This window comes from Procambarus clarkii, chromosome 19, assembly GCF_040958095.1.
Source record: "Procambarus clarkii isolate CNS0578487 chromosome 19, FALCON_Pclarkii_2.0, whole genome shotgun sequence".
In the NCBI taxonomy this organism is placed as follows: Eukaryota; Metazoa; Arthropoda; class Malacostraca; order Decapoda; family Cambaridae; genus Procambarus; species Procambarus clarkii.
In genome coordinates, this window is record NC_091168.1 from 25,780,890 (window position 1) to 25,795,963 (window position 15,074).

Genomic DNA, 15,074 nt, shown 5'->3' on the forward strand with positions numbered 1-15,074 from the left:
GCGTAATTACCATTTATGCTCAAAATGTGTTAGATCCTGGCTTTGACTTCAAGGAAAAGAAGGTCGTTAATCATCTGTATAAATCTCTGGTACGTCCACTTGAATTATTATATCCAAACATGGAGACCACTCATCTTTAGAAAGACAGCTACTTCGGAGAAAGTTCAACACCGGGCAACAAAAATCATTCCAGGACTAAGTCAACTATCATATCAGGAACGGTTGAGGGCCACGGGGCTAACAGCACTGCAAATCAGGCATGAGAAGGCTGGTATCAAAACTTTAAGAATATTGAAAATTTAGAGGATAATCATCCAGACAACTTCTCAAAAAGGTCAGATGTAGCACAAACAAGGTCGAGCAAAAGCCGCATGCTTAACTAGACACAATGTAGGACAGAAAACGGTATACTCTTTCACTATAGAGTTATATAATAAATTCTATAACAATTATATATTATAAATTCATGGAACCGCCTACTTGACGAAGCCGTAAATGCCAAAACCCTGCCGAATTAATTCTTTAATGAATTTTAAAATCCTCGATAAAATCAAGGTAAATGGGACCTTTGAAAAACATCCGACTTCCTGTCCTCGTCAAGACCACTATAGAGAGATAGTGGCTTTCGGGTAAACACGGGTGGTATAAATAAATGGAAATGCCTATTTTAGGTTAGAGGCCAGACAGGGGAGAGAGAATGTGAAAAAAAGGGGAGAGTTAGGAGATGAGAGGTAAGGGGTGGGGCAGAAGTAGTGAGAAAAGGGACAAGGGAAGAGGGGGATGTGGGGAGAGAAGGAAAGAAGAGAGGGCGGAATGCAAAAGGGGGAAGGGGAGACAATCCCGGGCACCGCCAGGTACCACAATTTAATAGAACCGCATACCCGCCGATGCCGTAAACATGACATTACTGCAGTACAAAATCCACCCTCGGTTAAATTCAAGTAAATAAATATTTGGAGAACGTTCAACACCGACCATTGGTGCTACATAGCCTTCCCGGTTTGGTGCCTTCTATTGATAATTACTTACTTACTCAACACCGGCCAACAAAAATACTTCCAGAACTAAGTCAACTCTCATACTGCCACAGAGCTAACAACACTGCACAGACACGATAGGTCTGATCCCATAGAAACGTTCAAAATACTGAACAATTTAGAGGACGTTGATCCAGACAACTTCTTCAAAAGGTCAGATGTAACACGAACAAGGAACAACGGTTTTAAGCTCGACAAGCCACAATGTAGGACTGAAAACCGATGTCTGTCACCCACAAGATTATAAACCCATGGAACTGCCTACCCGCCAAAGCCGTAAATGCAAAAACTCCGCTGAACTTTTAAAATCCTGCTTGAAAAAATCCTCTGAACAAATAGGGGAACCTTTGACAAGCCGTTGGCTTCCTGTCCTCGTCGAAGCAACTAGAGTGTTAATGGCCCTCAGGTAAATTCAGGTTTAATCATTACCGAAGTGATGGCGATAGCGGTGTTCGGCACTGATGGTGTTACAGTTTTGTACGGTGATGTTCTCACGAGTGACGAGGCTGGGTCTGGCGCTCGTGCTCCTGTGACAATCAAAAGTAAACAGTCATCGTAGTGTCGTGCCGGTGTTTACAGCTACACAAAAGCTACACTTTTGACGAGGAATAATGGCGTTGGAAGCATTACATGGCGTACGGAGGTACCATGGAAAGAGTGAAGCCCTGGAAGATGAGATGGGCATTCCTGAAATAGGGAACTTGACGAATCAGTATCAGCTGTGCACACCATCTCTACCAAAAGTGAGTGTGCTAAAAAGATATAAGAAAATGTAGATATGATAGATTCAGAGTAATGCTATCGCATTCTTCGACCATTGCAGGAGATTAATCATGCACAAAGGAATTCTAAATCCTGCATTTAGAAATTTATATTTGGTTAATTTGTAAAAAAAAGCCCCAAAAGTCTTTAAGCTATGTCATCGCTACTCCAACAAACCTGCCAAGCCTTAAAAGTCTAACCTGACTGATTCTAACCCATTTGAAACTAACTTAACTGAAACGAAATAAATTTTTGTTATACTATTAACATTATTATGGTTTAATCGAGTGTCTCACGGGATATTTTTGGATACGACTGGATTATTTAGCTACTGAGACAGTAACCTTAGTGATGAATATTTCATCCCTCATCATCTTTCGGCATAGTAAACTTAAATTTCTGTTCAGGGCAACAAAAGTGCTGGTGGAGTCTGTTAGTCACACGTAATTACTTAACCTCGTATTACGTGTAACTAAACCAATTCAACCTAAAATAGTGCATAAAGGTTATCTTGAGATGATTTCGGGGCTTTAGTGTCCCCGCGGCCCGGTCCTCGACCAGGCCTCCACCCCCAGGAAGCAGCCCGTGACAGCTGATTAACACCCAGGTACCTATTTTACTGCTAGGTAACAGGGGCATAGGGTGAAAAAACTCTGCCCATTGTTTCTCACCAGCGCCTGGGATCGAACCCGGGACCACAGGATCACAAGTCCAGCGTGCTGTCCGCTCGGCCGACCGGCTCCTGGTTTTTGAACACTGAAAATTTAATAGTTCTATATGTGTGTGGCACTATAAACACTTATGTCTACCTCTGTTCCTGTAAATGTTCAATTTAAATGTACTGTATTACTTAACTACAAATGTTGAAATGAAAAATAAAATTTAAAACTATTGTATAGTTTTGTAGAATCCTATAGATTTCAGACTAGTAGGAGACTGTAAGTAATGGTGCACCATACAACTTTGAGATATGATCATATGAATGAAACGTTACAAGTCACTTTGAGCAAATTGTTTGACTATGGATGATACAAAATTCTCAACCTAAACTAACCCCTGATATGTTAGTTCTAGACCATTTTGTAGACTTGAGTGGATATACAAATTAGTTAAATAAAAAGGTACAGTTTTAACATTTAGTACTTTCATCTTTCAAGTTAAATGCTCATATCCCAAGAGGGACCAGTGTGCTGTCAGGTTTAAATTGTAAATCATATGAATAATTAAAACTTACCCAGTACCTAACCAAGGAACTGGAAATAGTATTATTTTCCAGTGTTGGGGACAGGAAGCTTGAGGCATTTTGAGGTTCTCTTTTCCCCCCCTAGGCCAACAACTGGCCTTCCTCAGGATGCAGCATGCAACAATTGCCAAAATCTTGGATACCTATTTAATCTTTAGGTGAACAGCAGTGTCCAATTGAAAAGAAACTTGCCCAACCATTTGTCCTGCCTCGGGGATTGAACCTGGGTCACTAAATTGAGCCAAGGACATGGGACCCATGGTATGCTTCATAATTTGATAAATGCCCATGGGGACAGAGTTGCTAAGCTACTGTACTTAAATACAATATAATGTTTGAACCTAATGTAATTACTGTAGTTGTATTTTTGTCTTGTATACAAATACTGTAGCAGAGTACCCCATGGGCATGTAACCAAATAGCACAGCTACTAATGAATGTAATATGTGCATTCCGATACCAGCATTCAACGGTAGCACATTTCGGCTCAACCTGTCAGAATGTCGACGTACTATTCATCCCAATCCCTGTAATCAAGTTACTGTATATCAAATACAGTGTATATTTAGTAATCATACTTTTTTTTTTTTTTTTTTTTTTTTTTTTTGAGATATATACAAGAGTTGTTACATTCTTGTACAGCCACTAGTACGCATAGCGTTTCAGGCAGGTCCCTGGAATACGATCCCCTGCCGCGAAGAATCGTTTTTTCATCCAAGTACACATTTTACTGTTGCGTTAAACAGAGGCTACAGTTAAGGAATTGCGCCCAGTAAATCCTCCCCGGCCAGGATACGAACCCATGACATAGCGCTCGCGGAACGCCAGGCGAGTGTCTTACCACTACACCACGGAGACTGTAAACTATGTAGAACTGTAAAATGTAGAATGTGTAACTATGTAGAACTGTAGAACTAAACTATGTGGACTGTAAACCACGGAGACTATACTGTGTTTGTTGTCACCAAAAACTAATCTTACAAGTTCAAAATGGTGACTTTGATCAATGACTCTTGTCCCTAAGATGTATTATTGGTGAAAAAATTGTGATTGAAATTTCAGATCTGAATTTTGTAAATAATGTTATACAGTATAATGTTTCATGATAAATTAAGATATACTTTACATTTTGCAGTCTCAGTGCCAGGTTGGAGAGTTTCTAATAGATGAGACTGGTCGTAAAATCAAGCTCAACTATGCTCATGGTACCACTACTCTTGGTTTCAAGTTCGGTGGTGGGGTTGTCATGGCTGTTGACTCCAGAGCAACTTCTGGACAGTATATTGGTAAGTTTCTTTTCAGCTCGGCTTTTTCCTTACGTATATACAGTATACCAGTGAGGCCGGGCTACAGGAGTAATAGAACTCAAAATTGTTAACAGGAAAATGGGCATTCTTTGCGGTTGCAATACAGCGGGTTCCCCCCACCCACCACTGTGATGCAATCGTTCCTGCATCCCCTGCTAGCAGAAGTGTGGGGGAGTCTTGGTGTGGACTCATTTTTTCAAATTCCTTTCATAATAAGTAGAATTTGCCTTGGATATAATGCTTGTTGAACAGTAGATGAAAAGTTTTCAGTGAAAGTTTGGTCAGTGAAAGTAAGTTATGCATTATACTGTATTATTACTAAGTACATACAATATTTGAAACAGGTACTGTAGAGTAGATATTAATCTGGGAAAAGAATTTGAACAAATAAATATTAGTTCAATATTTTTTGAAACAATAAATATGTTAAAAGAATGCTAAGCCAGTACCGAATGGGATGCTGCTGATCAAAAATTGCTTGCTTGTACAGAGCATGAACAAGATGCCCTGTTGAAAAATATGTGAAGAAATATGCCACAGTAGATGAGCTCCTTCCACGAGTAATGCTGTTTACAATAGTCTTATCCTTGTTTGATACTTTATTGACTATTACAAATAAATATAATAAAAATAAAATTTACAAAAAAATATAGTATGCAGTATAAGTTAGGGAATTGTTGAATATTTTTGTTATTAATATTTTTGCAAAGCCATAAAAATAGTATACATAATGTTAAGAAAAACTATTAGAAGGTTAAATACCCTGCTTGTTCAATATTAAATCACCACTGTATAATAAATGTAAACTGTTATTAGCTAGATCATGAAGTATTATATGAAATTATTCAGCAGTGCATAGGCTCAAGTTGGTGGCACTTTCGATCTACCTTGCGAATACCATGCAGTTACCTTGCAGTGATTCTGGGAGTCAAGGTTCCTGTGGCCTGGTCTCTAACTAGACTTCCTTCTAGCATAGTGTTGCCAAATTATTTGATCCTTTTTATCATGCATGGGTATTTTATGTATTAAGAGAATCATTAAAAAAAACTTTTACTTTGCAGCCCTTATCTACATGTGATAGTGTACCAAATATAGTATTTGAAAACAATATTTATCAAATGGTAACAAGTGTCATCAATGAATTGTCATATCATCCAAATACTGTAATACATACTGTCAGAGCATCATCTGATGCAGAAGCCCATGTAGCATTCCTTAAGACCACATCCTATATAAGTAGAAAAGTGAAAATTCATGACAACAAATTTTCATGAATTTAAACAATAAGATAACCCACACTTGTGTGTTTGTAAAATTTATGTAAAGAATTTACACGTCTTTTGCACTCTCCTTAGTGCTTTGTCAAGGTCTGAGTATATGGTTAGGATGAGACTTGCATCTCAACGTCTAATGAGGCTGCTATCCTGGGTCCAATCCTCTTATCCTCCTTGATCTCCTGACCATGTCACCTCTATTTCCGACTGCTGATGTACCTGTGATAATGTCTTCCACAGAATTATGGTCATGTGTCTTTTCTGTTGTGACGGGTTGTGGTAACGCAGCTATACTGAACCAAGATGGTATGGCTCTCCCTCAAACAAATAAAAAAATGCTGCTATTGGCCTTGCACTATGTAAGTCGCAGGTGGAAACAAATGAAAATCATCAAATAAATAATTGAACAATTTACTGAAATATTAATGAACATAAATGCCCCTGAAAATACTTGGCTATCATGTAATGCAAAGGTGAACAAGTTAATATGACATTAATACAAAAATAAACTATAAGCAATGAATACAAATCATAAATATATACTGGTGCACTGAAGACAGCTACCATACCACCATGGCATCAGTCACACGATGTTGGCTGAAGGCGGACGACGGGTGAGAGACACGAAGGTGATCCTAGAGCACTAAGGAAGAGACTGACTTTCTAGGGAGGCGGTGCCCTTTATATAGTCTGGTGGTGATGACTCGTCCAGTGTCAATGCAAGGTGGACATCTGGTCAACTAGCAAACTGCTCATTGTGGCTGGCCGTGCCTGTGTGTTGAGCTGCACCACAGCCAGTTGAAGGCGGCTAACTGCTTATTTGTGGGGGCAAACTACCAGTTAGCAGAGGCGCCCAGCTATCTCTTGAGTCATACCAGGCCGTGCCAGGCCCTGGGTGGGGTGTATGGAGAGGTGTGGCAGGACTGATGATTCATCTGGGCTAATGTAGATGTAGACTTCCAGGGCAGAGGCAGTTCCACTACTATGCAGGGGATTCACGTGACACTAATCCTGCTACAGTATTCTCAGAACTAGAGTTGTTATTAATAGAGATGTTCATCTGGATGCTATTCCTTGTAACCCTCTCCATACCCCAAGGAATGGAATATTTTCCATTCCATTCGGCATGATCTTTTCTTTTAATTATTGGAAGTTGTTAAATTTTTGCTGAAAGACATTTTGTATTTACTGTGTCCACATAAGCTATGTATTAACCCAAATATGAATGTGCTAATTTTTAATATTGGATTTTTACAGGATCTGGTAATGTGAAGAAGATTATTGAAATCAACCCATATCTTCTGGGAACAATGGCAGGTGGTGCTGCTGACTGTACATATTGGGAACGTGTTCTTGCCAAACAATGTCGCATATATGAGCTCAGGTAAACAGTTGCATTAATTGAATAAAAGAGTTAACTGATAAGTAAGAAGAGAGATTAATAAGTGATCTTAGAGTAAGATATTGTAAGCAAATGAGTTTTGTCATGTGGGAAGCTACAAGTAATATTTGGTTAGGAATGTTTAGTTGGTGTTAAGTCTTGAATAAACTGGTAGGAGAGGAATGGTTTTGTGGGAGAAGGTGTTACAAGAACAGTTTGACAAAAAGAAGGGGAATTGTGTGAACAGAAGCTGAAGAGATGGAATATAATGAATAAAATTTATTAATGTTAAAATGTGAAACTGGTAAGACCTTAGAAGAAAAGTTTAATGTTTAAAAAATAGGTAACTATTTTACAGTATTTTAATCCGAAGCTAGAAAGTGTAGCAAGGAGATTGGGAAGAAAAAACTAGATAAACAGTACAATACATGGTAGAAAATACGGGTGGTTATGGATTTTTTTTTTAATATCTGCATGGTGTCATGATTACCATGCTAATAATATGTGCTATTATTAGCGTAGTAATGCTAATACATATGTGCTATTATTAGCACTCGTGCTAATACATTTAATTTGCAAGGTCAGTATCATTGGTATATTACATTATTCTTAGCTAATAAAAATATTCAATTTTTTTTTATTGTTGGCATACTATATTCTTTTTCAAAGGCTTAATTAAGTATTTTTTTATATATATAATCAAATTGGCTTCTTTCTATCCAGATTTAAAATAAGTATTTATTTTTCTGCATATCCCTTTAGTATTAACAGACAAATCATTATATACATACATTATTTATTTCATATTTAGATATTTTCCTCTTATTTAATTTGCAATTTTAATATTTTAATAAAATGTAAGCACTCGTTTAAAAAACTGAGTGGAATGAAACGGCCTATTCCGAGTGGCATCTCCACAGCTCCGCATTCCTTAGTGAGGTGGCAATCTCTCTCAACTCTACTAGTTAGTAGTGCTGGCACTTGATGGTTGCCCGGGTGGTTGGTTGATGTGTTCAATAATTTCAGAATGATTTTAGGTATTTTTTTTTTAATTGTAAAGAATTGTTTGCAAGAAATTTTCAGTGGTTTGACAGATTTGTGAAAGGTAAAGCAAACAGTTACCTTTAGGTGGATTAAGGTATGCTCTCCACTGAGCTCCACTGAGGATTATTTTTTGTCTATTGTAGACCTACTGTTAGTTGGTCTGCATCATACATTGGTGGCCTATAATGAGTGACACAAAGCATGGGCATTGATGACTTTAAAAGTAGCTCTGGGTATTTTCAGAAATTTAATTCATAGATGGTATTAAAGTGGTAGAAAGATTTGTTAAGAAACAGTGTTCATGCAAATACTTTATTATGTAACAAATACAAAATCTGACACAAAGGATTGTGTCCATACTCATGGAGCAAGCAAGTTTCCTACATCTGTCAAACGTAACACTGAAGTTAGTACATGTGTAAGCCCTAGGTGAGTTACTAATAAAAGAGGATCATGTAGGTGGTGGTGGTTTGTATGGGGTGGAATTTGACTGGACACTTTTAAAAACAAAATAGATTTGCCTTTACTGTAATAATTTTGTTATCCCTAACATGCAGGAGGGGGGGGTGGTAAATGTAATCTTTGAACCAACTCTGGAAAAGTGGTGCTCAAGGAAGATAGATGATGTGAAGTAATCTACATATGCTTTGAGAAATAAGATGTGCATGGGAAAATATACATAAATGAACCAATATAATTTATGTTTTGGTTGCAGTAGGAAGGTTGCAGGTTGCAATTGCAGTAGGAATATGATAAAGTAGTGACTGATGGCAGAAACCAGACAGATGGTGTACTGTACTATACTTGCAATTTCCTCCTGTAATTATGTCAGTCATGCTAATTATGATTTTTTCATTGCTGATAAAAAGATGATTTTGTGTTTAAGGAACCGGGAGCGGATCTCAGTAGCAGCAGCATCCAAGCTTTTGGCCAATATGGTGTATCAATACAAGGGATATGGGCTGTCCATGGGAGTCATGATCGCTGGTTGGGATAAGAAGGTAAGTCTTTTAGATTTTCTTGTGTTTTTGTTATATTTCTGCAGACAAATTACACTAGATAAGCTAAGCTGTTTTATAAATAAGAACTGTCTGGGCAAAATGGAAGTACAGTGGCACCTCGATTAACGAGCAGCTCTATCTATGAGCATTTCGAGTAACGAGCGAGCCACTCGCAGAACATTTGTCTCTACTAATGAGCTTATCCTCGATTAACGAGCGTTTCCGCTGGTTCTTGGACACCTTTTACGACAGTTTTGTTGTTGTTTCGCAAGACGAGTTTTCCACATGACTAGCTGGTGCCGGAATGAATTAAACTCGTTAATCGAGGTGCCACTGTAATTTAGTGTTAATAAAATAAATATTCTATACCGTATTAAATATTTCAGGGTCCAGGCCTGTACTATGTTGATAATGATGGAAACCGCATGCCAGGCAATGTCTTCAGTGTTGGCTCTGGCTCCATTTATGCTTATGGTGTATTGGACTCTGGTTATCGTTTTGATATGACCGATGCAGAGGCTCAGGAATTGGGTCGCCGGGCCATTTACCATGCCACTCATCGTGATGCATACTCTGGTGGTATTGTTCGAGGTAAGTCAGCAGATAACATATACAATACAGTACAGTATATCAAAATGTCAGGTGTACATTATTTTTATAAGAACTGCACATAAAATTATTATTTTTCAAGAGTGTATACATTCAAACAATGCATGAATAGTGGAGGATTCATGAATAACATGAATCCTCTGTTCTGAATCCTAGTGGCTTTTAGACTATAAAGTATAGTGCTTAAAGCCACTAGTATGAAGAATATTTTAGGCATAACATGAAAATAAGAAAACAATATACAAGCTGAAAGCGGTAATTCTTAAAACTGAAACATATAACACGGGTTTATGGAGAGAATTAGAATTAGAACATGATTAACAATTAATAAATGATATTTGGAAGCTGTAACCTTTTAAATTGAATAGACTGAACATATGATATACAATTTTTGTAATAAATTTGGATACAGCATTTACTAGTAGTAGTACAGGTTTAGTTATTAATGATTGCAATAACAGCAAACACAGGTTCACATGTAGGATGTGAAAGGATGAGTGAGGTTGGTTACATAGTTAATTTAGTAATTTTTAGTTTCTCTTTTAGACTGGTAGAGAGAACAACATTTATTATGCACATACATATAAAAATGAAACCACTACAATGCAAAGCATTTCAGGCAAAATTTTAAATAATTTAGATAAAATGTTATTTATAGGTAAATGGGGTAAACAATACTAAAAAAAGAAGCTAGTTATAGGTAAATGGGGTAAACAATAATAAAAGTAAGCTAACATATGTGAGAATGTTCATGAAGTATAAATGATATTGTATACAGTATAAGTAGTATAATGGGAAAATTACTGAATTGTTGAAAGATTTGAAAATATTTGACAAACATGAGACTTTAATCAACAGCATCTGCTTTAACAGTACATATAGTTACTAATTTGTAACAGTAGATGAGATTAAGAAAAATGTACTATACATGATGTATAGAAATGGCAACATTTAGTAACAGCATATATGAAGTAACTAATAAGTAATGTATACGATAACAGCAAATCACAGGTTGACATGGAAAAATGAGAAGAGATGAGGAAAATTGGTTACATGAAATTCGTAAAGTAGTTCTTTCTCTTTTAAAGTTGACGAGAGAAGTACAATTTTTAATCTTGTTAGGGAGATCATTCCAAAGTTTAGGAACCTTGATTTGCAGAGCATTTTTTCTTTGGATAATTTGTATTCTTGAGATTTTAAAAAGATTGTTTCTCTTGTGATGCCCATGGGTTCTGTTACAGCACTTCAAGGAGTGCTTCAGATCAGGATTAGCATTACAGTGCAGAGTTTTATAGATGTAGAACACACTTGCAAAAATGTCGAGTGACTTGATACTTAACATATTCAAGGATTTCAGTAAGGGAGCCGAGTGCTGTCCTAGACTGGGGTTTGTTATAACTCTGATTGCTAATTTATGTTGAGTAAGGCATTTAGTGGATTGATATAGATGTTGTATACATAGATATGCAAAGGCATTTGATAAATCTGACCTTTAGGTGCTATCCTTTAGAATGGGGTTCAAAGGCATAACAGGTGAAATAGGGCAACTAATATTAAACCAAATTAAATTTATTCTGAGTTAATTGAAAAGATCTGTATCCCAAGGCACAAATCTGGTACCAAAAGTTCTGGTATCCCATGGTGTCCTTGCCCACCACACACTCATCCTTATATCTGACATAGTTCATAAATGCAAATCAGCTTTATGTAATTCTTTGCTGTTGATGCCAAATTCAGCATAAAAATTGCCTTAGTAGGAGACAGTGAAAAACTGCATACAGACTTCTATATAGTCCAGAAAATTTACTGACCCAGCTTGGTCACAAAGGGTTCTGAGTGGTTGTACTGTAATTGCAGCATAATTCAAAGAAAGGCATCTATTTTGTAGTGTAGGGTCCAAAACTGGTGGTTATCAGCTGCACAAGCTGTTGCAGAAGTAATAGGGGAGACAATATGCAGTAAGTAATCTACGGTATTTATTATATTTTCAGTTTACCACATCAAGGAGGATGGTTGGACCAAAATCACAGAAGAGGACAGTAAGGACCTTCATTATAAATATGCCGAGGAAAAAACAAAGTCTCAATAAATATGTTTGGGACATATTTAAAGTTACTTGATAGCCAATGAATAATTTAAAGACAACATTATTTGATTTAATAGGCAGTCTGGAGTTCACATGGTCATTATTTTCTTTGCCAGAGATGATATACATTTATCTTAAATTTTTTTTGGTATTACTATATATGTACTGTACCTTTTTTGTTTAACAATTTTTAATAAAGATACAATGTTTGAAAATGTCTTTTTTATTAAACCAGTTTGGATTAAAATTCCAGTTTGGCAGCAAGAAGCTGTTTCTGGAAACTTCACTACTCAACAGCTTGGTCGATAGTTTCGGCCTCACACGTGTGGGGTCCATGGTTCGAGTCTCCTAGAGCCCAGGTGAATGGACTCTATTAAACCATGTTTAAATATTTTGTACTAGCCTAGTTGTCATGAGTTGGTGTGCTGTGCACTTAGGAACCATTGGCAAACCTTCATCAAGAAGAGCACATGCTGCTTGTCAATATATAAAGTGCAGGTTTAACCCTTGAAATGCTGATTAAACTACATGTACCTGTACTACAGTACTATAAATTAATCAATTTATATATTTGACATGCACTTTTTTGAGGTTTGTAACTACAATACAGACATCTGTTTCTGTTGGTTGTAAGACTTCATAAAAAACACTTAGTTTTGCTCTTACCATTATTTGTTTATAAACATAGTTTGAAATGTCTTGATTACAGTACAACACTTATATGGTAATCAAGTGTTAGTAGTCGGAGGGCTAAATAAGGGTAATTGGCTAAAATTTCTGGCAGATCATTTCCCAGAGATTTTAGGCAACTATTCCCAGTTTACTAACCGTAGGTGGTGCGTACAGATGATTGTAACCACTCCATCGCCACCCTTTGGATGGGTACATTATTGGCTTTTGAGAAAGTGTTGCACATATCAAGTACATATACATTGCACAAAATAAGGCCATTAGATCTAACTTGTATATCGCTGATAACTTTAATAATGTAAAGAAGCAATACAATTATATAACTCCTACAAATTGACTAATTAAATTAGCAATTATTGCAATGAACATAACAAATGTGGTACACTGCAGTATTCCAGGCAAAAGCAATCGGGTGCAAGACTTGTTAATTGATGAACCAAAGGAAGTGTTGAAACATCTGAAATCTATTTGTTGATGCATACAGCGGTGATAAAATCTAATGCAAAAACCTATTTCCTTTTATTGCATTACATGCAATGGCCAAGTCAATAGACCTAGCACTTCCATGGAGAATAAAGATGGAAAATTTATAACAAGATGGTGATATGAAATATGAAATCATCTTTGTTTGGGGTCATGGTGCCTGCAGTTAAGAGAATTCAGAGATCAAATGATAGGAAGCCAGGCAGAATTAAGAAAAAGGATTTTGAAGGGTTTAAAACAAAATCAAAAGATACTCAACTTTTACAAAGATTTGATAAGTGAATGGTCAAATATTTAGGAAATTATTAACCTAACCTAGAAAAATTGATAAGCAAAGTGGAGGATTTATGCGTTTCCCAAATAGGGAGGTTAGATAGGCCTGAGACAATATGCATAACCATTGCACATCTAGTGCAGAGAAGGAATATACACAGATGCACAAAACCTAAGATAACTGGATGGGTATGACAACATTTACATATCCCTAGAACTCAGTGAAATGGCACAAGAATGACATGGGGGCCTGAAAGAAACCAAGGGAGTCACAAAATGCAGATCAGAACAAAAACAAAGATAGGAGAGGGCAGGTGATGAAAATAGCAGAATACGACAAAGTCCAAGATAACCCTTCACATCATAAATGACAAACTCGGCATAAAACAAAGGGGAAACTTACAAAACAAAAGTGTGTTGAATGCAGAACCAATTTCTTAGCCCCAAGAAAGAATGTCATGAGTTTAAATTAATCTACACAAATGTTGGAAGCCAAGCAAATAAATTTTACACTGCATACACTGCATGAGGTTGAGAATCCTGACATCATTGGGATCACAGAAACACGGGGATGAAAATATATAATTTAATTCCATCTTCCAGGGTACCACCCACCTTTTAGAAAGGACAGAGCAACAAGAGCAGGTGATGTGATAGTATATATAAAGAGACTACTGTGACTGGCAATGAAGAATTAAACACGGGTTTCTAAGAAACTATATGGTGCAATATACTAAATTATAATAGTGTACTATAGTACAAACTGACAAGTGGGAATATGCTTCAGGTCAGGCACAGCAATAGCAGAGGAAGTTACAGGTCTACAAAAATGTGATAAGTGCAGCAGCTAAAGCTCAATTTCTTACATTGGGGGGAGGGGGATTTTAACTATAAGGCAATTGAATGGGTGAATTTAAATGTAAATGGATGGAGGGGCAATTTCTTGATCTAATTTTGGAGAGCATGTAACAGACTACCCAAGGTAACAGCATTCTACTGCTTGTGGTAACATGAGAAGAGTGCACGAGTGATTAACTCCTGGTAGTGGAGACGCTCACTCTTTCATGTGACCAATATAACCTGAGATGGATTACAATTCTAGAACCCCATATAAATTTTAAGCGTAATGACTTTTGACTACCTTCAAAGAGGCTATCAGAATGAGAGAGGAATTGCAAAAAAAATCACGGAAGGGAGAAATAGGAAATCAAGACATTTATTTATTTGTTTACAAGAAGGCACATTAGGCTAAAGTACATACTAGTACATTAGTGAATGAGTGGTACAAATTCTTGCAAAGCCACTAACATGCAGAGCGTTTCGGCCATTGTTGAAAATTTTCATCACTGAACTTGTTCAAAAATATTTGCCTGAGTTTACATAACGGCTGTAATGTAACTTGACCACGAGTCCACCTAGTGGACTCGCGGGGACATAAAGCCGGCGGCCTGTCGAAGGTCCCCATTTTTCCTGAGTATTTTTTACAACTAGATTTTGAACTGGAGTAATGGCGGCGGCAGGTAGGAGGTTCCATGGGTTTATAACCCTATGGGTAGAAAAGCATCTTCTTTCTGTTCTACAGTATAACTTGTTGAGCTTGAAGCTGGTAAATTGAAATTTTGAAGGAATTAGTCACAAAGAATGGTTGACTGACAGGTGTTTTGAGTCCTATGGAAGTCAGATCTATGTTGCGTGAATTGACGTGTGTTAGGAGTCATTTTTATTCCCAATAGCCCTAGAATCTGTTGACTAAGAATGCTGAGGGTGTGAAAATCTATTGTATCAATTCATTAAATGCCTGGTTAATATTAGTCCCTTAAATCGTATTCTCTTCGTCAGATATTCATGTTATGTTGCTATGATGGCTTTCTCTTAGGTAAATAA

General features: G+C 36.9%; 1 protein-coding gene across 1 annotated transcript; it reads left to right on the forward strand.

The window, feature by feature from the left end:
- The first annotated feature begins 1,538 nt into the window (after positions 1 to 1,538).
- Prosbeta5 (Proteasome beta5 subunit) lies at positions 1,539 to 11,959 on the forward strand. Its single transcript, XM_045741363.2, has 6 exons — positions 1,539 to 1,780; positions 4,178 to 4,328; positions 6,881 to 7,007; positions 8,935 to 9,049; positions 9,436 to 9,640; positions 11,650 to 11,959. Exons 1-6 carry the CDS (start codon positions 1,649 to 1,651, stop codon positions 11,745 to 11,747), a joined length of 828 nt encoding a protein of 275 aa, XP_045597319.1. The 5' UTR covers positions 1,539 to 1,648; the 3' UTR covers positions 11,748 to 11,959.
- Positions 11,960 to 15,074: the final 3,115 nt, after the last annotated feature.

What these genes read in the sequence shown, in the direction of transcription:
- Prosbeta5 (XM_045741363.2), top strand. Translation starts at nt 1,649, where the DNA reads ATGGCGTTGGAAGCATTACATGGCGTACGGAGGTACCATGGAAAGAGT. An exon ending in GCACACCATCTCTACCAAAA is followed by an intron (nt 1,781 to 4,177) that starts GTGAGTGTGCTA and finishes TACATTTTGCAG; the next exon opens with TCTCAGTGCCAGGTTGGAGA. An exon ending in AACTTCTGGACAGTATATTG is followed by an intron (nt 4,329 to 6,880) that starts GTAAGTTTCTTT and finishes GGATTTTTACAG; the next exon opens with GATCTGGTAATGTGAAGAAG.